Source organism: Peromyscus californicus, unplaced genomic scaffold, assembly GCF_007827085.1.
Source record: "Peromyscus californicus insignis strain IS unplaced genomic scaffold, ASM782708v3 Scaffold_4__1_contigs__length_199733344, whole genome shotgun sequence".
NCBI classification, from domain to species: domain Eukaryota; kingdom Metazoa; phylum Chordata; class Mammalia; order Rodentia; family Cricetidae; genus Peromyscus; species Peromyscus californicus.
In genome coordinates this window covers 14,782,565-14,805,584 of record NW_026294562.1, presented here as the reverse complement: position 1 = coordinate 14,805,584, position 23,020 = coordinate 14,782,565, and the positions used below count along the sequence as shown (strand labels likewise).

The 23,020-nt window shown below is 50.0% G+C and overlaps 1 protein-coding gene across 3 annotated transcripts in view; it reads right to left on the bottom strand.

Annotated features, from left to right (window-relative positions):
• Positions 1-23,020, bottom strand: part of Sh3pxd2a (SH3 and PX domains 2A) — a 213,404-nt gene that overhangs the window by 105,680 nt on the left and 84,704 nt on the right. For all 3 annotated transcript variants that reach the window (XM_052760845.1, XM_052760844.1, XM_052760847.1), the window contains exon 4: positions 8,078-8,154. In XM_052760845.1, the coding sequence (XP_052616805.1) occupies positions 8,078-8,154 (77 nt within the window). The remainder of the gene's footprint in view (positions 1-8,077; positions 8,155-23,020) is intronic.

Sequence of the window (23,020 nt, the reverse complement as noted above, 5' to 3'; positions counted from 1 at the left end):
GCCAAATCCACGCCCAGGCAAGATGGGGCGAGATACGACAAGACCAGACCTTAGCACGAGAGCATTGTGCAATTCGCCTTTGTAGTTAACTCCCTGCCACTGCTTTCTAGAGCCTGTGGATTTGCAAAGGTCTCCAACCTCCCCATCAACCAGGAAGCAGCAAAGAAGAAAAGTGAATATTAATGAGCAACAACTCTGTGCTGGGCACTGTCCCAGATGCCAATTCCTCCAACCCCCTGACAACAGGAGGGCTTCTTGGTGTGTGCATGTGTGACATCGGAAGAGGAAGACGTGACAGTACCCTCTGGAGAGCACATCAAATGACACATTGCCTCTGTTTATAGTGGGGATACCAAAGCTGCTGTGAGGAAGGAGCTGTAAATAGGGTGAAGTGGCAGGATCCATGTCCCAGGGCTCAAAACATGTATAGCTAGGTGAATCCAGCCCCAAAGGTCGCCGGGTTCTCATCTAACATATGAGGCACATTCCGTGTTCTCCCAGAAGGTGGAAGGGGGAAAAAATGATTAAAGAGAGACAAGGAGGGAGGCAGGAGAGAAAAAGGAGGAGGGTGGTTCTCAGGCATGGACAGAAGGCCTCCTTGGGGGCAGGCAGAGCTTCCCTGGGCTTTAAGGATTTGAGCTAGGCAGGAACCACGAAAGCCATCCCAGGTCGGGGCTCTGTGCGGTGGCTATCAGGATGACCTCAGAAAGACAAGGCAGCCGGTCAAGAGGGCCCTGAACCCCACCAGACACACCTGCACCTCTGTGAACAGAGGGCTCTTCATGCCAAAAGAGAGTGAGGGTGCTTGGGGCAGAGGACGTATGGGCCACAAAGAGGTCTTGCCGTGGAATGACGGTGATATCTTGACTGAACAGGGAGCCTGCAGGGGAGCTCGTCAAGGGTTCGTCCTGATTGTTGGCGGACAACAGAGCCGCCCAGCCTGAAGCAGCCCGGGTCTGGCCAAAACCACTTGGCACAAGTGGCTGGTGCTGAGTGGCCTGTCCCCAGGCCGTACCAGCACTGGCACTCCAGAGCAGGAACCTAACCTGGCCACGCTGAGTGAGGTAGGGTGGGGGCCGGGGTCCTGGCTCAGGTCTTGGGTTCTGTGAGTGGACATTCATGACACATGTCATGTGGGAAGTTAACGAAGCAGTCATGGGTGTGAGTCCTGCCCCTGCTCTTCACAGGCTGTCCCGGCCCTCCCTGAGCTCGACACATCAGATCTGATAGTGTAACTGTCATCCACTATGAGGTGATGAATCTCAGCAGCCCAGCACAAAGTCTAGGCTGGTGCTGAGCAAACTCTGGGTGCATCTTAGTCGTTACATCATGGTCATTCTTTAGGTGGAAGCAATGACACACTAACAAGAACCCCGGAATGTGTGGGGAGCCCCTGAACAGTCTTAGCACGGCAGCTGTGCATTTGCTGTGTGACCCTGGGCAGTTCACATCATCTCTCTGGTTGTTAGTTCCTCCAGGATTCAAAAAAAGTCTAGTTCTCGGGTTGGAGAGATGGCTCAGCGGTTAAGAGCACTGGCTACTCTTCCAGAGGTCCTGAGTTCAATTCCCAGCAACCACATGGTGGCTCACAACCATCAGTAATGGGATCTGGTGCCCTCTTCTGGCCTGCAGGCAAACACAGAACACTGTATACATAATAATAAAAAATAAATAAATCTAAAAAAAAACCCAACAGTCTGGTTCTGGGACCCCAGATTACAATGGCTTCCATGGGCACATATGAGATGGCACCTTCCTGGCCTTGGTCACTGCCATGCTGGTTAGCACAGCAAAGCCTCTGAGAAGAGCTCCAGGAATGTTGCTGAGGCCAGTCTATTAGCAATAAGAACATTCTAGGAGTCTGGCTCATGCGCTCTATCAACTCAGAAAGGATGTGACCATGATTCTCACTTTATAGAAGAAACTAAAGCCCAGAGAAGTTAAGTAAGTCCCCTGAGGAAAACAGGGGCATGAGCAGCTAAGGCCATCTAGTCAAGTCAGGAGCACCACTCTGTGTCAGTAGCCTGATCCAGATCCGGGATTTCTGCTTCTGGCATTCCTCACTGGTATCCGTGAGATGTCCTTAAGGTCCTTCTAATTCTAGGGCCAGTGCACAGTCATTAGTGAGATCATCTGTCTGACCCGTGGCTCGGACAGTCTTTCTACAGGGTATGACCCAGGTGACGTCACAGGGTTGACCTCAGGCACTGGCCAAGGGTGAATGAGTCTCACACCTTTGTATCCAGGCAGGAGGGAACAGTGGGGGGGACAGAGAGGGAGGAGAGTGGGGCTGCCAGACACCAGCTGCAGGGTATCTGCTGAGTGACCCTGCTCTTCCAGCCCTGCCTTTCGGTGACTGGTTGGTGAAGCCACTGAGAACGGAGAAGGGCCAGGGGTGTGGGGTACCTAGGCTGGGGACTGAAGCTGCTCTGTCTGACTGGCCTACCAGTGCCCACTTTCTCCGTCCTAACCCATCCCAGAGGCTCCGGTTCTTGTCTCACCCCTAGACTGTCTTCTTAGTACCCAGTGCCAGGGCAGATGGGTCGTATTGAGAATGGGGGTGGGGGGGGGAGAGACAGAGAGAGACTGACTGACGTCCATTCAGCTGTGGGGAAGGCCAGTGGCACAGGATGGGCATGACAGTGAAGACTGTCGTCCCAGCACTCAGAAGGCTGGGTTACGCAGCAGAATCCTCTTAATTTGAACCTTTCATCTCGGAGAGAAGCTAGTTAGGACCTAGATCTTAGAAAGGAAGTGAAATAACAGGAGAGTCTAAGGCAGTGGTTCTCAACCTGTGGGTCACGACCCTTCTGGGGGTCGAACAATCCTTTCCCAGGGGTCGCCTAAGACCATCAGAAAACACAGATATTTACATTATGATTTGTAACAGTAGCAAAATTACAGTTATGAAGCAGCAATGAAAACAATTTTATGGTTGGGGGTCACCACAACATGAGGAACTGTGTTAAAGTGCCACAGCCTTAGGAAGGTTGAGAACCAGTGCTCTAAGGGGAGGTGAAACAGTCTACCCTGAGTGGAGCTTTGAGAACAGGAAGTAAACAACTCAAAGGCTTCATGAAGTTCCTGAAACTGATCAGACCCACTAGGATCCTCCCTTCCCTAAGCATGTATAAGCTGTAAGGACTGAGCTTCCTGGAAGAAGCGTGGACCAGCCAAGCTGCCTGAAAGAGGGTCAGAGCAGCTGAGCTACCTGGAAAGGACATTCTTCAACTTGTTAAGCTTCCTGCAGGCTATCCACTTCCAGCTTTTGTGAAGGTCACCCATGCTGGGATGGACTTTGGTAATGTGGTAAGTCATTTCTGCTTCTGTAAGGAACCCTTCACCCAGATTCCTATGTAACCCCACAAACTCACTGGTTCACCAAGTCAGACTTCAGTGACATCCATACTTTGGTCTGTCATCGGTTCCCTTTCTGAGGTGAGTAGACATTTGTTCACATTTCCCAAAGGACAATGTCACACAACACTGAGACAGGAGGTTGTTTCTGAATTTGAGACTGACATGGCCACATAGTGAGACCCTGAATCAAATGGCAAACCAAAGGACTGGTAGACAAAGCCTAGGTGTGGGATGAAAGGCACACGTTACTGGCCATGATGGTGGTGGTGGTGGGCAGTGACACTGAGTAGTCAAAATTGCACCATCTGATGGAACAGCTGTGGGAAGCACTCACCTCTGTGGGCTATCTCACTGACCTTGGAAGGGTCAGTAAGCTTCTCAGACAACCGCAGTACTGACCTCAGCTTGCTTCTGTTGTTTGGTTTGTTTGTGGGTTTTTTGTTTGTTGTGCTTTGCTTTTTTGAGATACGGTTTCTCTGTGCAGCTCTGGCTGTCTTGGAATTTGCTCTGTAGACCAGGCTGGCCTCAAACTCAGAGATCCACCTGACTCTGTCTCCTGAGTGCTAGGATTAAAGATGTTTGTCACCATGCCAGGCAGACCTCAGTTTTCTAATTCAGCAGGATTAAAGGCCAGCCTGCATGGCCCTCTGACACACTCGTAAAGTCCTGCTTGAGAGGTGACAGGTGGTAAACCCCTGATCTAGCCACCAGCCCCAGCCCCACTCTGGGCTGCTTCCATCCATGCTAGGTCAGGAGGGCCCTCTCTTACAGGCCTCATTTCTGTAGCTCCCCTGTTCAAAGCCATTCTCAAGAAGGAAATGCTGTGGGCTTCCTCCTCTGGCTGATGCACAATCAGCTATGGATGCCTCAGGCGCCACAGCTCAGGAGGCAGGCTGATCTGAGCCATAAATTATAGCTTCCTTCTGCCTCTGTCCCACCTCCATTAGCTCTGCTCATTTATTTAACTTAAAGCAATAAAAAGCCTTGGCTGCAGCCACCAATTTAGAAATGGTGAATGTCCTTTAAAGAGAAAAGAGGATATTGATCTGAAGAAGAGTGATATCCTGCTCAGGGCCATTCATTCATAGTTTACAATGAGGCAGAACACGTGACCCAGGCCAATCTGGACAAAACTCAAACCTGGGTTCATGAGAGTAGAAGGGAGCAATTGTCTTCCTGGAAGCTACGGGATGACAGTTAAAGACTCAGTTGTCATTTTAAAATTTGTAGGATTGGTTATTTACTAATCTATAGATAGGGTCTCATTGAGCTCACCAGTCAGTTGGGGCTGACCTTAGACTCTTGGGTATCCTGCCTCCACCTCCTAAGTGCTTGAGTTAATAGGCATGTGCCACCATGCCAGGCCTGACTTAAACATTTGTGTTGCCAAGCATGAGTTGTTACTAAAATATTAGAACATAAAGTGTCTTGGTTACTTTTAAATCACTGTAACAAGACATTATGACCAAGGCAATTTACAAAAGCAAGCATTTAATTTGAGGTTCACTGTTCTAGAGGGTTAGTTCATGACCATCGTGGCTGGGAGCATGGCAGCAGGCGGGCATGGTGCTGGAGTAGTTCCTGAGAGTTCACATCTTGAGAAAAAAACCATGAGGTGGAGAAAGACAGCTAACCGAGAATGGAGTGGGCTCTTTGAAACCTCAAAGTCCATCCCCAGTGACACACCTCCTCCAACAAGATCGCACCTTAATCCTTTCCAAACAGTTCCACCAACTAGGGTCAAAGTATTCAAATACATGAGCCTATGGAGCGAGGGAGGATTCTCATCAAACCGCCACAGAAAGGGACCTTACCAGTAAGAGCCTAGTATAGGGACAGCATTTCTGAAGTCACGTAACAGTGATACGCATTCCCACTCGACCCCTGTGAGACCATGCATTTCATTCCCATTTTTTCTGAAGTCACTTAGCAGTGATACGCATTCCCACTCGACCCCTGTGAGACCATGCATTTCATTCCCATTTTTTCTGAAGTCACTTAACAGTGATACGCATTCCCACTCGACCCCTGTGAGACCATGCATTTCATTCCCATTTTTTCTGAAGTCACTTAACAGTGATACGCATTCCCACTCAACCCCTGTGAGACCATGCATTTCATTCCCATTTTTTCCAGGTCCCACAGCTAGTGAGGCTCTCGGACTAGACCCCAGTGCTTCTCATTCTAAGATTCTTTAGATCAAACATGTTATTCTTCCCTCCCTACGACTCTTTTCTCTGAGTTAGCCCAGGATGGCCTCTTCCATCTTCCTGCATCAATCTCCTGAGTGTTAGAGATTATAGTGTCACCATGCCCACCCAGCCTTGTGGGATTGTGTGTGTGTGTGTGTGTGTGTGTGTGTGTGTGTGTGTGTGTGTGGCTGGAGAGAAGACTCAGCAATTAAGAACACTGGCTCCTTTACCAGAGGATCCAGGTTCAATTCCCAGCACCTACACAGCAGTTCACAAACATCTATCCCAGAGGACCCAACACTCTCTTCTGGCCGCCATGGGCACTGCATGCACATAGTACACAGACACATACACTTAGGCAAAACACTCACACACATAAAATGAAAATAAACGGAAAGTACTTTTAGTATTTCTCTCTCCCTCCCCTCCTTTCAGTGTGCAGTACATGTACCACGGCACACGTGAGGAGGTCTGAGGACAACATGCAGGAGTTGGTTCTCTCCCTCTCCCACAGCGGTGTTGAATTACCACACTTGGTGGCATGCGCCTTTACCGCCAGTTCCTTCCTGGAAGTCACATTCCACAGTAGGCATCACTGAGCTATAGGTTTATTTGTCTTTTACTTTTTAGGGAGGCTGGGCTCAGACCCAGGGCTTTGGGCATACTCTATCATTACACTGTATCTCTAACCATTGGGGTTTTGAGACATGATCTTGTTATGTGTTCCAGGTTGGTCTTACACTCATTACCTCCCTGCTTGCCTGCTAGAATTATAAGCATGCACCTCTATGCCCAGCTTAACTGTGAATTCTATTTCTATTAAAGTCAGTGGTATCATGAATAACAGCAAATTATTTAGTGCTTTTGTCTATTTTTATTATTTATTTTGTACTTTATATTTTTATTTATTTGGCTTTTCGAGACAGGCGTTCTCTGTAGCCCTGGCTGTGCTGTCCTGGAACTCTCTTTGTAGACCAAGCTGTCCTGGAACTCACAGAGATCTGCCTGCCTTTACCTCCCAAGTGCTGGGATTAAAGGTATGCACTGCCACTGCCCGCCATGGGCACTGCATGCACATAGTACACAGACACATACACTTAGGCAAAACACTCACACACATTTTTTTACTACTAGGTATTGAGCACACCAGGCAAGTGTTCTACCCACTGAGAGACACCCCCCCCCCCCTTGAGCCCTTTACTTGCTTTTAATACTTTAAAAAAAAAAGGATTTATTTTATATGTTTGGGTGTTTTGCCTACATGTATGTCTGTGTAGTACTCGCATGAAGTGTCTGTGGAGGCCAAAAGAGGGCACCGGATCTCTGGTACTGGAGGTATAGAAGGTTGTGAGCTGCCATGTGGATGCTGGGAACCAAACTCAGGTCCTCTGCAAGAGCAACAGTTGCTCTTAACTGCTGAGCCATTTCTCCAACATCCTTTCAAATACATTTAAATGTTTTACTTATTTATTAATACAAATGTCTGTGTTCTGTAATAGTAACAAAAGACACCCACTGAACACGTCCTCTGAGCCACACACCACGCGGACCTAATACACTTCAGTTCACTCTGCCCTCTTTCCTACTGAAGAGACTTGGAAACAGAGACTTCGGATGTGAAGTAAGTTTATAAAGCTAGACAGGGCTTTGAACGCAAGCAGTCTGGACGTCTGAATACCAACAACACTAATGAGTATCTTCCGGGAAGTCCTAGACTATAATCAGTCTAAAAGACAGGATTTGAGGCCTTGGGGTCAGAATTAGCACCATGCCCCCAAACAAAACAAACAAAAACACAAGCAGAAAGACAGACAGGCTCAGCTTGATGACATATGCTGCTCCTGCCTGTTTCCATGTCGTATATACACAGAGAGAGAGAGAGAGAGAGAGAGAGAGAGAGAGAGAGAGAGAGAGAGAGAGAGAGAGAGAGAGGAGAGAGAGAGAGAGAGGGAGGGAGAGAGGGGGGGAAGGGGGGAAGGGGAGGAGGGAGAGAGAGAGAGAGAGAGAGAGAGAGAGAGAGAGAGAGAGAGAGAGAGAGAGAGAGAGAGAGAGAGAGAGAGAGAGAGAGAGAGAACGCTAACCAGAGAGTACACTGGCATCTATTAAAACTTGTGTGAATAAACAAATGTGTATTCCAGATGCCACCATGCTCAAAACTGATTCAAGCCATACTCAAAAGAAATTCAAAGAAGCAATCCTTCTTCTACAAACACCCCCAAAATCCAGCAAACACCCCCCTACGGTCCCTCAGCACTCATCTCCTAAGCGGGCAGAAGTAGTTTAACCAAGCATTTTATAAATGTGGATGCATTTCAAAAGGGGCGGAACCTCAGCTGTGAGTCCTAGGCCCTCTGCCCCAGACAGTGGTCCAGCCCAGGAGTGATCCCTCCCAAGTGGCAGTCACTCCACACCTCCCACCCCCAGCCGGGAAACACCAGGCCTGGGTTTGTTACAGACATCTTCCTCCCAAGGTGGTGGAGGCCTGAGCCGGGTTCCACTCCTCCCTTCCCCGAGCCCAGCCTTACCCTGCAGTACTCATCGATAGGTTTCAGCCTCTTCACTGCCACGTCCCGGATGTGGCTTCTCCGGAAGAGGATCTTGCCTGCAAGAGAGAGGCTAGTGAGTTGAGCGGTTCTGGCTGAGGCTGCTGTGTTGATCCTCTCATCCCCTCGCCTCTTGGATTTCCAACTGGTTCCCACCTACACCACCTCAGCCCATTGCCAACAAAGCAAGAGAGAAGCTATCACCTCTGTTGGGGGGCAAGAGACGCCCAAGGTTGAGGGCCCAGGGCTGCTCCCGGGAGGCTGCCATCTTGGGCATCTATGGAAGAACCTGGTCAACTCACCTTGTCTGGGTCTGTGGCAGGATCAATGCCCAATGTTAGGGCGTGGCTTTCTAGTGATCTCACAAGTAAATATGAGAAGAGGCCCAGCCCATGTGCTGTGTTTTGTCTTCCGGCCCCTCCTTGAGAGACCAGCATTCCTTCCTGCTAGCTAGGCAAGGATTCCTATTCTTAGCTTAGGTGGGTGGCTATTTCCAGGGTGAGACAGGTGACTGGAGACTATGGCTGTTCCAGTTGGACTGTCCCCTGATGTCTCTGAACCCTTCAGTCAGGGTTGGGACATCCCACAACAGATATGGGCAAGGTTTACAGGAAGTCCTGGTCCCTCAGGTCTCACTCAGTCATGATGAACAATTCAGTGTGTTCAATCATGACAAACATCAACACGTGGTCACACTCAATCATGGGTACACCTACACATTGCTCTTTCCCAGGCTAGTAAATGCAGCTGGTGCAAACTCAGAGTCCCCATGCTGGGGACTGAACCAGAGACCTCGAATATACTAGGCAAATGCTCCATTACTGGGCTGCACCCCCAGCCCAGACTGTCAAGCTTAGAATCCAAACTCACTCGTCTGATGCTCAAGGCCTTACACATTGACACTTCTGGGCCCAGTGGGTGTCGTCTGGGCCCAGTGTCCACCCCCCTTTCAGAAGGCCTTGCTTGAGGATTACACGAGCTGGGAATTATCTTCTTCTTTCTAGAATATCCCACAACACATTTCCCATTTCTAGGGCACCTGCCTCATTCTTCTGAGTGTTATAGCTCATTAACACCCTACCCCACCCCACCCCAACCCCACCCCAACCCCGTGCCGCCGCAAAGCAAAACAGACAAAACCCCACAAACAAACAAAACAACAGAAACAAGCTGAGGTCTGTACTGGGGTTGTCTGAGAAGCCCATTGACCCTTCCCAGGTCAATGAGGTATGCCCACAGAGGTCAGTGTTCCCCGACACCAACCATGCTAACCACACCCCCCTGGCAACAGGTTAGCACATGACACAGCCTAACCAAGCAAAGACACAGTGATTGGCTCAAGCATGGAGAGGACCCAACCTGAGCCAATGAGGTCCAGACTTGAGCCTTCTCTTTCTCACAGTTGCTAATTTGGCCAGGTTAAAGCCTGGTGCCCACAGTGGCCAACTTTATTATGGCTTGAGAAGAAAATGGAAGACCGGTCTGGCTCAGTATGAGCTCAATAAAGAAATACTTCTTGAGTGACCAAGAGCCAGGAGACCACACTAGTGAGGGGCCAATTCCTTGGCTACTTCAGTAGTTGGATGCGGCTGTTTCTGAGTCTGGGGGCTATCCTCGGACTTTTCAGTTGTGTTTCTGTCCAAGTGAAGGACTAATGGAGGCCATTGTCTTAGTTTAGGCCGTTCACCCTGCAGCAGCCCCAGGAGGATTTTAGTGTACGTCACTTACGAGAAAGGACAGCACAGAGAGAGAATAAGGCAAGTCTGGGTGGAAAAATGTGTGAACAGTAGCTCTCTGTGGGCAGCTGGAGCCCGGTCTATGGTGATATTTTATTTGTATTAAAATGTTATTTGTATATTAATAAATAAAGTTGCCCAGGGTCAGAGCTATTAGCAAACCATAGGAAAGCAGGGCAGTGGTAGCATACGCTTGTAATTCCAGCACTTGGTAGGCAGAGCTGGGTAAGTCTCTGTGTGTTCAGGGATACAGCCATTATTGGATACACATGCCTTTAATCTCAATACCAATCATGGAAAACCTGGAGGCCTATACAGACAGGCCGTGAGGAGGCGGTCATGTGGTTGGGTTTACAACCAATGAGAAGGCAGGACAGGAACTCTATATAAAGACTTTAACACAGGGGTAGTTCTGGTTCGGAGAGGTAGGACCACCGCAGGAGGAAGGGTAAGGTTTTAGCTCTTAGCTCTGACCTCTTGGCTTTCTTCTTTGCATTGGTTCTGTGTTTCTTATTTAATAAGAAGGTTGGTTACATCTACACTGGTCCTGTTGGGCAATTGCAGAAGGGGGTTCACAGTGCTTCTCAGGGGTCTCCCTTCTGGGGCCGAAGCGGCTGGGGTGGCTGGCCCACCTTCCTCCTACTACCGAAGCTGCACCCCAGGGCATCCATTCTGCTACTTCTGGTTAAGAGGTCTCCTTCAGGGAGAGTCTAGCCGTTTCCTAAAGCAGCCTTTGGCAGGAGAAAGGGAATGTAGGGGACCTTGGGACCTGCAAGAAGAGGCTGTAGTGGCCTCTGACCTCCCTGTCACCACAGTACAGGTCACCCTGCATAGATGAGACAGGATCGCCAGAACATAGAGGATGTGTGACCTGATTCTCATTTGCACAGCTCATCCTCCACGCATGGTGGAACATGCTCACTTCCCCCATCTGCTCTCAGGACCCCGCTAACACGGCCTGTCACACTGCAGGTCTCCAGTAAGGACCTCCTGGCACACTCGTTCCCCATCCCTACCTGAGCATCTACCCCAACTCCCCTGCCTCCATGCTCTCTTGAGCCAAATGTCTGGCCACCTGCAGATAAGAACTCCACCATGGGATTCCCTTGCAAAGAAGGCAAAAGGTGATTTATTAAGATAGTAGTGACACTGTTCCTCATAGGGGAAATGTCCTCGATGTCCCTGCCTCTTGGCTCCTTATCCTTTTTTGGTTGCCTGTTACTTTATTGCTCATATGTCACATGTATATGTGTGTGTGGCTGTGGGGATGCTGTATAAAGTAGCCTTTGTCATTAAGCTGATGTACAGGGAGGCCGCTCTCGGGACTGATAAAATGATGGGTGTCCCTGGGCTGGAGTTCTGGAGCCAGTTGCTTGTCAGACCAGCCAGACTCTATGATACCAGATGTCTAGAGGTGCCCAGCAGGACCCTGAAGGACCATGTGAGTAATGGAAGAAACTCAGGGCAGCCTAGAGAGGTGTCACCCTCCACAAGTGGCACCCCTACCCCTTCTCATCCTGTCCATGGACAGGAGTGGGGGGAGGAGATGTGGAGGCCATGTGGGTTACCCTTCCAGGCTTCATCCCAAAGCCAACTGCACCTCTGACAGAGCCTTGTCTTGCAGGGCTGTAGACAGAACTAGTGAAGGATGAAGACGCATTACAGGAAGTGCAGAGGCTTGGAGAAGGGGGCAGTGAGGGGAAGGACCACTCCACCTGACTCCAGAGCACAAGGATGCAGATGCATTTCAGGAAGTGCAGAGGCTTGGAGAAGGGGGCGGTGAGGGGAAGGACCGCTCCACCTGACTCTGGAGCACAGGCCACACTGGCTGCTGGAAGCAAGGCCACCCCGCCATGGGTGATGCCTCCGATCCCCTCACCACCCCTCTCCAGGGGTCAGCTACTCTGGTACAAAGCAGCTTGTGGTTAGCTTCTCTGCACCCCAGCAGGGTGGTTCTCTTGAGCAATGCTTCTTTTCCCTACTTGGGGCTTTGGCCCAGGCAGCAAAAAGGGATGAGGGAGGGGAGACCTGGAAGGGATTCCATGGTTTTGACTTCTCCGTGAGGAGTCCAAACCGCACTGGGAAAGCCAAACCCGGGGCCATATTAAAGGGAAAGGGGAAAAGGAGGGGGAGGGAAATGCCCATTAAGGAAGCCGAGACCACAGGGCATTAAAGGCTGCTTGTAAACGTCCTGCAGCCCCTTTATGGCAGGCTTGGCTGCTGCCACTCTTCAAAGCTACGGGAAGCTGCTCCAGAAATACGATAAGCATCTCAGGGCAGATTACACTCCGACCTGAAACAGACCCAACCCAGCAAGACTTAACTCGTTCCTGGAAGCCGATGAAAACGCTGGAGAAGCTGAGCACCCAGCACTATCTGGGAATTGAGTGGAGGACCTCTTCCTGGGCTGCACTGAGGAGTTGGGACCTCAAGCAAGAGTCCTGGGTCCCTGCTGGGACCTCTGCATTCTCCATTGGAACCTAAGCTCTACAATCTTGAGATGGATGCTTAGTGGAGACCCAAAAGAGGAAAGTGGGGGGGGAGGGGAGGATGATGGGCATAACAGTAGTTACAGGTTTACTGGGATTACTTGGCAAATCCTTACAACCTTAAAGCAAGTATTTATTTTAAGATTTAAAACATTTTAAAATTATGCATATGTAGGTGCCCATGGGGGGGTATGTGCATGCCTACACACACACACACACACACACACACACACACACACACACACACACACACACACACACACACACACATGCAGAGGTCAGGTAAGGTCAAGGGATAACTCTCAAAAGTCAGATTCAGGCTTAGCGGCAAGCACCTTTATCCACCGAGCCATCTTGCCTACCCTAGTCTCTCCTTGAGATCCTTCCCTTACACAGTGAAGACCATTTCCAAATGAGAGCTATGTCCACAGGTTCTAGGGCCTAGGACTTGAACACATGTCTTTAGGGGCCATAGTGAACCCACCATAGGAAGTTACAGGAGAGAAGCTCTCAAATGTTTCGATTACAGGTTTGTATCACTACATCCAGTTTATGTATTGCTGAGGATCAAACCGGGGCTTTGTGCATGCTAGGCGAGCACTCTGTCCAACTCCCTGGCTCCTAACTCAGAGAAACAGACTGGCAAAACCTCACTGTTTCACCGTGGACTGAAACCGTAACTCTTAGCTGGGTGTGATGGTGCATGCCATACCCCAGCACTGGACACCTGAGGGAAGTGACTGCCAGGGAGGCCAGTCTGGGCTACAGAGTAAAATCCTACTTCAAAACAAATTAACTCTTACTTTGCTGTTGCCACAGCTTACACAGCTAGAGGAAGGGCTGTGGCATCATGGGGTGTGTGTGTGTGTGTGTGTGTGTGTGTGTGTGTGTGTGTGTGTGCATGCATGTGATGATTTTAGTGCCTAGAGCCAGGCTTAAGGGGAAAAAGTTTTAAAAGTTAGGATCATCGCTGGGTGGTGGTGGCACATGCCTTTAATCTCAGCATTCAAGAGGCAGAGGCAGGGAGACCTCTGAGTTCAAAGCCAGCCTGGTGTACAGAGTGAGTTCCAGGACAGTCAGGGCTACACAGAGAAACTCTGTCTTGAAACCTCACCCCCACCCCACAAAAAAACAACTTAAGACCACCAAGCTGGAGGTCAGATGTGATACCTCTACACTCATGGACACAGTGTACTTTCTGTATGTAAGCCTTCTCATCCGCCCAGTGGGACCACAGTCTGGAAAATGGATTAGAAGCAGTGTATGGCACGGGGCTGTCAAACTAGGTGAGCCTAAATCACTTCCTGGTGGCCCAGCTGAGTCCTCTGGAGCCAGCCTGAGTCGTCTCCCTTCCTTCCCTTCAGCTCTGGTTCCCTCTTCTCCTTTATTTTTTTGAGCCGGTCTGTCCTCAGTCCTCTGGGCTCAGACGATTTTCCCATCCCAGCCTCCCCAGAAGCTGTGTGTGCGCGCGCCACTGTATCCGCGTGTTTCCACGTTCTAGCAGCCAGGACAATCTTCTGTTGTGGTGGCTGCTGTTGCTGAGACAGGGTCTCACTCTGCAGTCCAGGCTAGAACTCTTATGTCGCCTAGGCTGGCTTGAACTTGGTGGTAATCCTCTTGCCTTATCCTTACAGGTGCTGGATTATAAGTTTGTGCCATCACACCTAGCTCCAGAATAGTACCATTTCATTTTAAATTTTCTACATTTATTCACTGTGCGTGTGTGTGTGTGTGTGTGTGCGTGTGTGGAGGGGTGTCAGAGGACAACTTGCAGGAGTCAATTCACATTTATTCACTGTGTGCGTATGCAAGTGTGTGTCCACGTGTATGTAGGCCAGAGGACAGCTTGTAGGAGTCAGTTCACTCCCACGTGCACCACTTCTCAGACTGGCCTCTCCATAGGATTCCTACAGAACAGGCTATAAGCACAACACTAGCAGATGTATGCTTAGGGCTCAACCCAAGGCCTTGTATGTAGCAGGCCACTGGCTTGCACTAAATGCTGCGATCAATGCACTGGTGAGCGTGTCCCCACACAATCTTGCTCTGGGCATCTCTCTCATTTACACACACTTGTGTATGTACACATACTCTCTCTCTTCACATATTGGGGCTGCCACCTCTGAAGCAAGGGCTGGACTCATCCTCCAGGACCCAGACATAGTGGGGCCAGAGAGCCTGGTTAACAGACAGGCTGGCACTGAGGCCCAGTGTCCCTGTTCAACTCCTCCTGGCCTTGGGTGTGGTGGGTGTGGTGGGCAGTGGCTCTGCCTCCCAGTGGGAGCTGGGGATAAAGGGCCCCTTTCAGCTTAGTGGCCTCAACTCCGCCCCTGTGGGGAGCTGTCCTGGGGAGGGGGTGGAGGGACACTGGCCAAAAGCTTCCTGGCTGCCTCTCTTTGAGGCATGGCCCACAGTGTGTAGGGTGGCTGGGCCAGGACCAGGCTGCCAGGACACTGAGAGCCGCACCAGAAAGGCCCAGCCTTCTGAGGCAGGGGATGGCAAGCCTTGCTCAGCCGTGACCTGAAAGCCCTTTGTTCACGACTGAACCCCTGAGCACTTAGGAGGTTCTGTCTGAATTCCCTTATGCAAGGAAATCTCAGGACCACAGCGAGGCCCAGCCAGCCAGAAGGGAGTTTGCTTGGCTCTTCTGAGATGGGGCATTGTCCCCAAAGTCCGCTTTCTCTGAGGTCTGGCTCAGCTAGAAGAACTGAGCCCAGTCAACTCTGTTCACAGCCTCCAAACCCATGGAATTCCATCTCCTCCTGCAAGGACGTGAAGATGTGGAGAAGACAGGTCAGGTACCTGGTCTGGGTGAAGTGCTGTGCACCGTCTTTTCTACTGACCGTTACTTCAGCTTTACAGTAAACTACGATTGAGGTAGAGGGACTGTAGTTACTTCCATTTTACAAGTGGGTAAACTGAGGATCCAAAAGCTGAGTGGCCTGCTGCAGGCCACACCCTGCTAACTGTGGAGCTGGGATTTGCCGGCCGCCTGCCCACCTCCAGACTGAGGGCGCTTGTGCCTTTAGTCCTTTTACCGTATCTCTCCCTGAACCCGGGGCTGTGCATCTGCTTGGACAGCCACTGCACTGGAGGCTGGCATGTGACAGTGTCCAACACAGTCCCCACCTTCACAGACGCCAGTGTGTGGGCATCCTGTGCGGTAGAAGATTAGCTTTGGTGGGCTCACATGGGAGGGAGCTAGGAACAGAAGTAGGAAGAATGTTCCAGCAGAGGCAGGAACCCCGTCAACAGTCCAGTGAGGAGAGTGACCAGGCCCAGGTGGCTGCAGAGTGGGGTACATTTATGTTAAAAAAGGGGGCACTAGGGTGACACCCCAGGGTGTGGGTCATGAGTGGTGTAAGAAGAAGCCGAATGGGTAAGAGCTTGATCACAGGGGCCACACGGAGCAAAGTGAAGCCACTGACGGACATTTCAGAAACACTCGACTTCCTGAGCTTCAAGACCAAGGACCACTTCTTTATTACACTGCAGATTGAACTGAGGACACACATGCTAAAAAGGCACTGTGCTACTGAGCTACTATCTCAACACATTAAAAACATTTTTCTTTTTTGAGGCAGGGTCTTGCTCCAAGCGGCCTCAAACTCTCCATCCTCCTGCCTCAGTCTCCTGAGTTCTGGGATCACAATCATGCAACACATGCCTGCAGAATCACAGTTTTTACCTAAGAGGACAAAAGTACGTTCTGAGTTCTTCTTTCTCTCATCTGAAGCCTGAGATCAGGGCTGAGGGAATAGGCCCAGCCCTGCCATTGGCTTGCTGACACCACACGAGCTCAATGTGTGGTCCTGCCATTGTCAACAGGGGTCCCATGGATTATGGGTAAAAACTAAGAGACCAAGCCAGGTGGTGGTGGCGCACGCCTTTAATCCCAGCACTCTGAAGGCAGAGGCAGGCGGATCTCGATGAGTTCGAGGCCAGCCTGGTCTACAGAGTGAGTTCCAGGACAGCCAGAGCTACACAGAGAAACCCTGACTCGAAAAACCAAACCAACCAACCAACCAAACAAACAAACAAACACCCCAAGAGACCCCAGAAGCCATTCTATGTAATCCCTCAATTTCTTAGGGCAGAGTTGAGCTCAGAGAGTGTAAGACTTGTCCAACTTCACAAAGCCAGGGAGAGGTCTGGCTCTCACTGCAGTTACAGGCTACACTGCCCAGGCTCTCCAACTTGGCCATCTTTCCTAGGTCAAAATCCTAATCATCACCCAGCAATCCAATGACATTGCTTCAGAGAACCCAGGGACCCATCTGACCCAGGTCATTGACTCTAGGTTCCCACCCACTTCACAAGATGAAATAAGGCATGGCTCCTGCTCTCTACAAACCCAAGCTTCTAAAATTCTCATGACCAACTTGAAGAGACTAGAGCTCAGAGAGTTTCTGGGTGTCCCTAAGTCACACTGCCAAATCTGGGTCCAGGCAGTGGGGCTGTATGTGCCTGATCACACGGTTGATGGGTGCCAGGGCAGCAGATGAGGAGGATGTCCTAGAACATTGAAAGAGGGTTTCACCAGGCCCCACTTGCACGCTGGAAGCACCCAGCAGACACTGAACTGACCGGATAACCCACATTGGCCACCACGCCTGTGTGGTTTGTGGCTGCCTGCTGCTTGGCTGGCATTCATGCCTCCAGATATTTGGGGGACATCATTTCTTATACACTACATTTCTATTTATATTTTCATTCAACTCTTGCTAGCCTTAGCTGCTTTCTCCCAAAAGACATAGAGGAATCGAAGAGAGGAACTCTTTGTCAGAAGCAAGTCAGGGGCAAAGGTGAAGGTCAGAGCCTTGGCTGTGTGTGCAGTCTTTCAGCAGGAACCCTTTGCAGGAAAACACTCAAGACAAGGGGGCTTTCTGCACCTTTCAAAGGAAACGGGAGTAGCTGGGGACATGGGGATAAGAAGGGCACAAAGCTGGCCTTATGCAGAGGCAGCCACATTCTGCCAGCATGGTCAGATTTGAGGTGGGGCTAGAAGACCCCTATTTCCCTGAATGTTTTTCCTTTTGCATAATATTCCATCAGTAGGCACTTATTCCTTTGGTCTTAATGGCTTTTAGAGAAAAGTCATATACTAACAAGTCCAATCCTTGTATTTCAGAGAGACGGGAACCCAGGCTGTGACTCTCCTTGTGTGAAGCCTGCATGAATCACAAAGCACAAGAGACCATGTTGGTGTTACCACAGAAAAACAGGCTTCGAGGACTAGGACTGACCAAGTAAAAACAAGAATCAACCATTTCCCAAGATTCTATCTGGTGCTCCAAATGGAAATTTGGGGGATTTACCATTAGATAGAAAAACAAAAGGAAAGAAGGTTCTTTTTACCCTCATTTTTTATCCCATGCTAAATCGTGGTTTAGGAGCAGTAGTTGTGGTGTTATTGCTTAGTTTCTTTAGAGGCACAGGCTTCCAAAATCAACCTACAGAAAGTTAAGTATTTCCTGTGGGGCACTATACCTGCAATTTGAGGATCTGCCACTAGGTGGCGAATAAAAGTAGGTTGAATGACCCTCAACAAAAATGCAATCTAGACAAAACCTTTACTGCAGGCATGTGACTATTGAAAAGAAAACACCTGTTGTAGAATATTAATTTAAGATGTGTTACATTTGTTTATTATGTGGAACATCTGTTTAATGATGCAAAGATGTGTTGTATTCTTTTATGTTGCATTTGTTTAACTCTGTGAAGCTGTGTTACTGTGCCTGTCTAAAACACCTGATGGTTTAATAAAGAGCTGAATGGCCAATAGTGAGGCAGGAGAAAGGATAGGTGGGGCTGGCAGGCAGAGAGAACAAATAGGAGAAATCTGGAAGGAGAGGAGGACACAAGGGGCAAGCCACCCAGCCACCAAGCCACCTAGGGAATAAAAGTAAAAGTAAGATTACAGAGGTAAGAAAAAGAAAAAGAAAAAGCCCAGAGGCAAAAGGTAGACAGGATAATTTAAAGTTAAGGAAAGCTGTTAGTTAAGAAACAAGCCAAGCTAAGGCCAGGCATTTATAATTAAGAATAATCACACACACTCTGTGTGTGATTTATTTGGGAGCTGGGTAGTGGGTCCCCCAAAGAGAAAAAACAACCAACAACAAGCACCTATCAGCTTCTAATTGCTATATTTGAAAAAAAAAATGATATAAAACTTGAAACAAGATTTACAGAAATGAAAAATCCCTAGTGTAAGCAATGTGCCATCATTTTATACCAAAGTCTCAACTGATAATCTCACTAGTCCCACTCCATAGTGAGCACTTAACAGAACACACGCAGCCAGGACTCTGGCCTTCACCTCTGCACCTGGGGACAATGGGTTATTCCTTCCTGCTCTAAGGTTTTTTTTGGGGGGGGGAGCAGCTAAGGCTAACAGGATACAGAAAGGGAGGGGTCTAGGTTTGAAGCCAGCCCTACTTCTCACTAGTGGAGTGGTCATGGGAAGCCATATGCCCTTCCTAGTCTGTGGGTCTTTATCTGTACATTTATGTCATTTAATTGGATATGATTGCCTGAACCCCTTTGCACATCATCTGGGGAAAATATGCACTTAGTGAATAGTAACTATGATCCTTTGACATTAATTTTCTCTTATTTATAATTGTTTAATTTCTTTAAATCTGCGGGCCCCATCCACAGCTTCTCAGAAGGCTCTACAACTTTTTCCATATAGTCAATTCAATCAAATCAAAACCAAACCAAACCTTGCCTCTGGGCCGCCAGTCGCAGGTTTTAAACAGCAGCTATCTGGCAGGAATGTACCTGTCCTGTAAGCAAGACCGTCCTCCACCCACCAGGTCCACTGAAGTCATTCTCCTCCAACTACCAACCCTGCAGCAAACTGAGCTTTCAGACAGACGTGCAAGGCCAGGAGTGTGGCCGGGCCACCACACGGCCAGCCACTCCCTTGTCGCAGGTGTCTTCCAGGGCTTTCCTTATTTTGATGCTCTGGTTTGCAATTAATATTATTACCTATTTGTTTGAGACAGAGTCTTGTGGTTACAAGTCTGCACTACCATGTCCATATTAGAGCAAAAGAGATGCCTTAAAAATTTCAGCTTATTTTTCTGTCTTAATGTCCCCCCCCCCCCAAGACCCCCACAACAGCCTCCTCTCCCTTTCAGCAGCACGTGAGTGAATGCTTAGGTCTGAGTCACTCTCATGCCAAGCCGCTGATGGCAAGATGGCTCAGTGGGGAAAGGCATTTGCCTCCGGGCCACATAATCCAAGTCCTATCCTTGGGATCCACATGGTGGGAAGACCTGACTCCTTCAAGTTGTCCTCTGACTTCCACATGTCCCCTACAGAGGGCCTGGGGACTTGGGGACTGGCCTCTCCCCTCTCCAGAGACACCTTTTCAGGGGGATGAGGGAGATCAAGTCTTAAGAAGACAGAAAATGAAGCTCAGCTTGACCTATAATCTTCCTGCCTCAACCTCTCATGCACTGGGATTACAGGTGTGTACTACAACATCTGGCTAGTAGGAGAAACTTCTAAAATAAAAACTTTAGCAGTATTCTAGGCTCCACATTCCCCCCTGCCTTGGATGAGAGGGAGAGAATCCTGACTCACGGCTGATGAAAAATGTGGTGGGACCTCAGCATCCTTCTGCTCAGGCCAGTGATGAGGAGCAGGTGGCCATGCTGTTACTCATGATCCCACCCCACTGGATGCAGATCCCATAAGCAGGCGGGCATCTCTGGGATGTGTGAGGACACCAGGCCAAGACACAGTCCTCATCAAGTTGCCACAAGATGCCCTAACTCCCGCCCTACACACCTCTACTTTGATTCAGTGATGGATTTATCTTTGCTGGGTCAATAGTTTATAATACATGAATGGACTGAACACAGCTAGACACCAAGAGCATGGTCCATCAAGGGGCTTGGAGGGCCTTAAACCAGTGTTTCTCATCCCTTACCAAGCTCTTGCTAAAATACATTCCTGATTCAGCAGGTCTGGGCGGAGACTGCGATTCTAACGAGCTCCCGGATGATGCCCAAGTTGCTGCCCACATTCTGAGCAGCGAATCCTCAAACGCCTAAGAACCCTCACTCCTGGAGAGGATTCCAGAAGGCTGCATCAACAGCCAGTGAGCAGGCTCACCACACTGTGAGAACCACACTCACCGTGGCATTGTGGGTGTTCACTGTGGCTCACTGATGGCTTTCCACCAATGCTGAGCCACATTAAAGGTGCAGGAATGCCGAGGGGGACTGGCCCAGGGTCACAAGGCTAGGAGGCTGAGCTGAGATTTGAACCCCAAGTGTGCTGACTCTAAGGCCCCCAGTGCTGAAAGACCACACAGTGCTTGCTTATTTTTGCTCATCCTCCCCAACAAAGTGGTGTTTTTTCGTTAGACCAGCAGCGTTGAGCCCAGGTGAAAGAGAAGATCTGAGCCCAAAGCCTGCCCAGTTCTCTGAGACCCTTCCAAGTTTTCTCACTAAGGTGAAACCTGGTTCCTTATGCTTTGGTCCAGTTGGAAACAGCTATGACATTCTTCCTTATGGGCTACTCAGCCCCTGGTGCTAGAGACAAGCCAGGTATAACAGCATGGCCCAGCCCCTCCCAAGGCCCTCCCCTGTTTTCTGGAGGCACATTCAGGTGAACCCACTCCATCTTTAGACAATGCAGCCTGGCAGCGTAAGGCTTTTTGGTGGATGTCAGTGCTGGGGTCTGTGGATATGCAGTGCTATGAACTCCCTGGGGAGAGTTCCCAGGGTCTGACAAGTATACAGCTTGATGCCAGGCACCACGGGCTGAATGATGTATCAGCTTATAAGGTAGGAAGAGCCAGCTCAGACCCTGGCAGAGGAGAGTAAAGGCAGGGGCTCTGTCTTTGGGACTGGGTCCAGTCAAGGTGACCCAGGCTGGCTTCAAACTTGCTACGTAGCTGAGGATGAGCTTACACTTCAATCTTCTTGCCTCTACCCCCTATGTGCTGGGGCTACAGGCATGTACCACCATGCCCAGTGTATGCAGGGCAGCGGATCAAACCCAGAGTTCTGGGCATGCCAGGAAAGCACTCTACCAACTGAGCTGCATCTCCACAAAGCCTTTCTGATGTTCCAAAAGCAGTGGCCACCTGAGGGAGAGACCTACACAGGGTAGGTCTGAGAATGGGACTGATGTAAGATACTGGCCAGGGCTGACCTGACAGACAGATCTATGGCATCATTTTTTTTTTTTTTTTTTTTGAGACAGGGTTTCTCTGTGTAGTTTTGGTGCCTGTCCTGGATCTCGTTCTGTAGACCAGGCTGGCCTTGAACTCAGAGACCCACCTGGCTCTGCCTCCCGAGTGCTGGGATTAAGGTGGGCGCCACCACTGCCCGGCAGCAGCATCATTCTTGACCCCTCCATGACCCCCACTTGCAGTCCATGCCCCCCCTCTAATGTACACCCGAGAACTGCCTTCTTCCTTCATTTCAACTGAGCCTTCGGTCTTTCCACATCTGGTGTGGCACAACCAGCCTGAAGGATCCTTTCAAGACAGAATCTGTTCTCTCACCGTATGAGGATAAACCCTCAGCCCTTAGTGACACCCTGCAGAACTTGCTCGGCCCAGCCTGGTGGAGGTCACCAGCCTTCTTCCCTACCTTGCACCCTGTGCGACCTGATATTGCAGACTCAGATTAGCCCATCTCCACTCCCGTGGGCCCCATGAAGCCTATCTTCCTTCTCCTGCCTCAGTTTCCTTACCAAACCTGGGCTGAGTAACTGACCCATCTGCCACTTGAGTGTGAGTTTGCTGACACCACCACTGCCAGGGACACCAGAGTGTGACTGTTATCGCTAAGCACAGAGTGAAGAGGTTTGACCTTGTAAAAGGACGCTGGGCTTCCAGAAGGAAATTATTTATTTCCAAGGTGAAGGGCACGGGGTGGGGAAGGTCATGAGTGTTACAGAGGCCTGAAGTCACAGCCATCACTTTCGATGATGGTGTCACAAGCCAAGGTCCACTTATACCTCTGGTTTAACTTCAATGTCATGCTTCAGAGCAGGGATTGGACTGGACTGGACCCCAGGGCTGTTTCCAGGCCAGAGCACATTTCCTCAATGTCAAATGACCCAGGCTGCCTGAGGCGGCAGAAGTGTGGGGGTCTGTTTCAGTGAAAAGTTGCTGGGGAAGAGTCATCAGAGACACTCCAGGACTACCTGGGGTGAGTGCTCAGAAAGTTGACTCCTTTCTGAAGGGATCTCTAAGCCAGGGACAAAAGAAACAGAAAATTCTGTCCAAGTGGCTAGTGTTTCCTGGCCTTAAAATGTGGAGATATGGTAGGAAAGGGCTTGGGCCCTGACCCATACTCACTTTCAGGAGCAGAAAGGGGCCCTGTGAAGCCGCCACCTGCAGAGACCCGGGGGTTCGGGGGCTGGAAGCCTCTGGGGCCAGTGACATCGACAGGGAGGGGTCTTACAGTTCACACCCTCCTGTGCAGCCAGTGCCCTCTCTTGGTCCCATCTCCTGTCTGCCCAACTCTCTGAGGTCAGCTAGCCTGACCCCTTCTCCACCGGTTCACGCTGTTCTTCACACATAATCCTCAGCCCCCTCAGGTCACTCTTCTCACTGCCCTCTTAGCCTACTGTCCCCGGACCCTGATCTTCCCATGCCTGGCTCGGGTCAGATGTCACCTCTGCAGAGGCCCTTCTTGGCCAACAAATCTCAGACATCCTGAGCCACC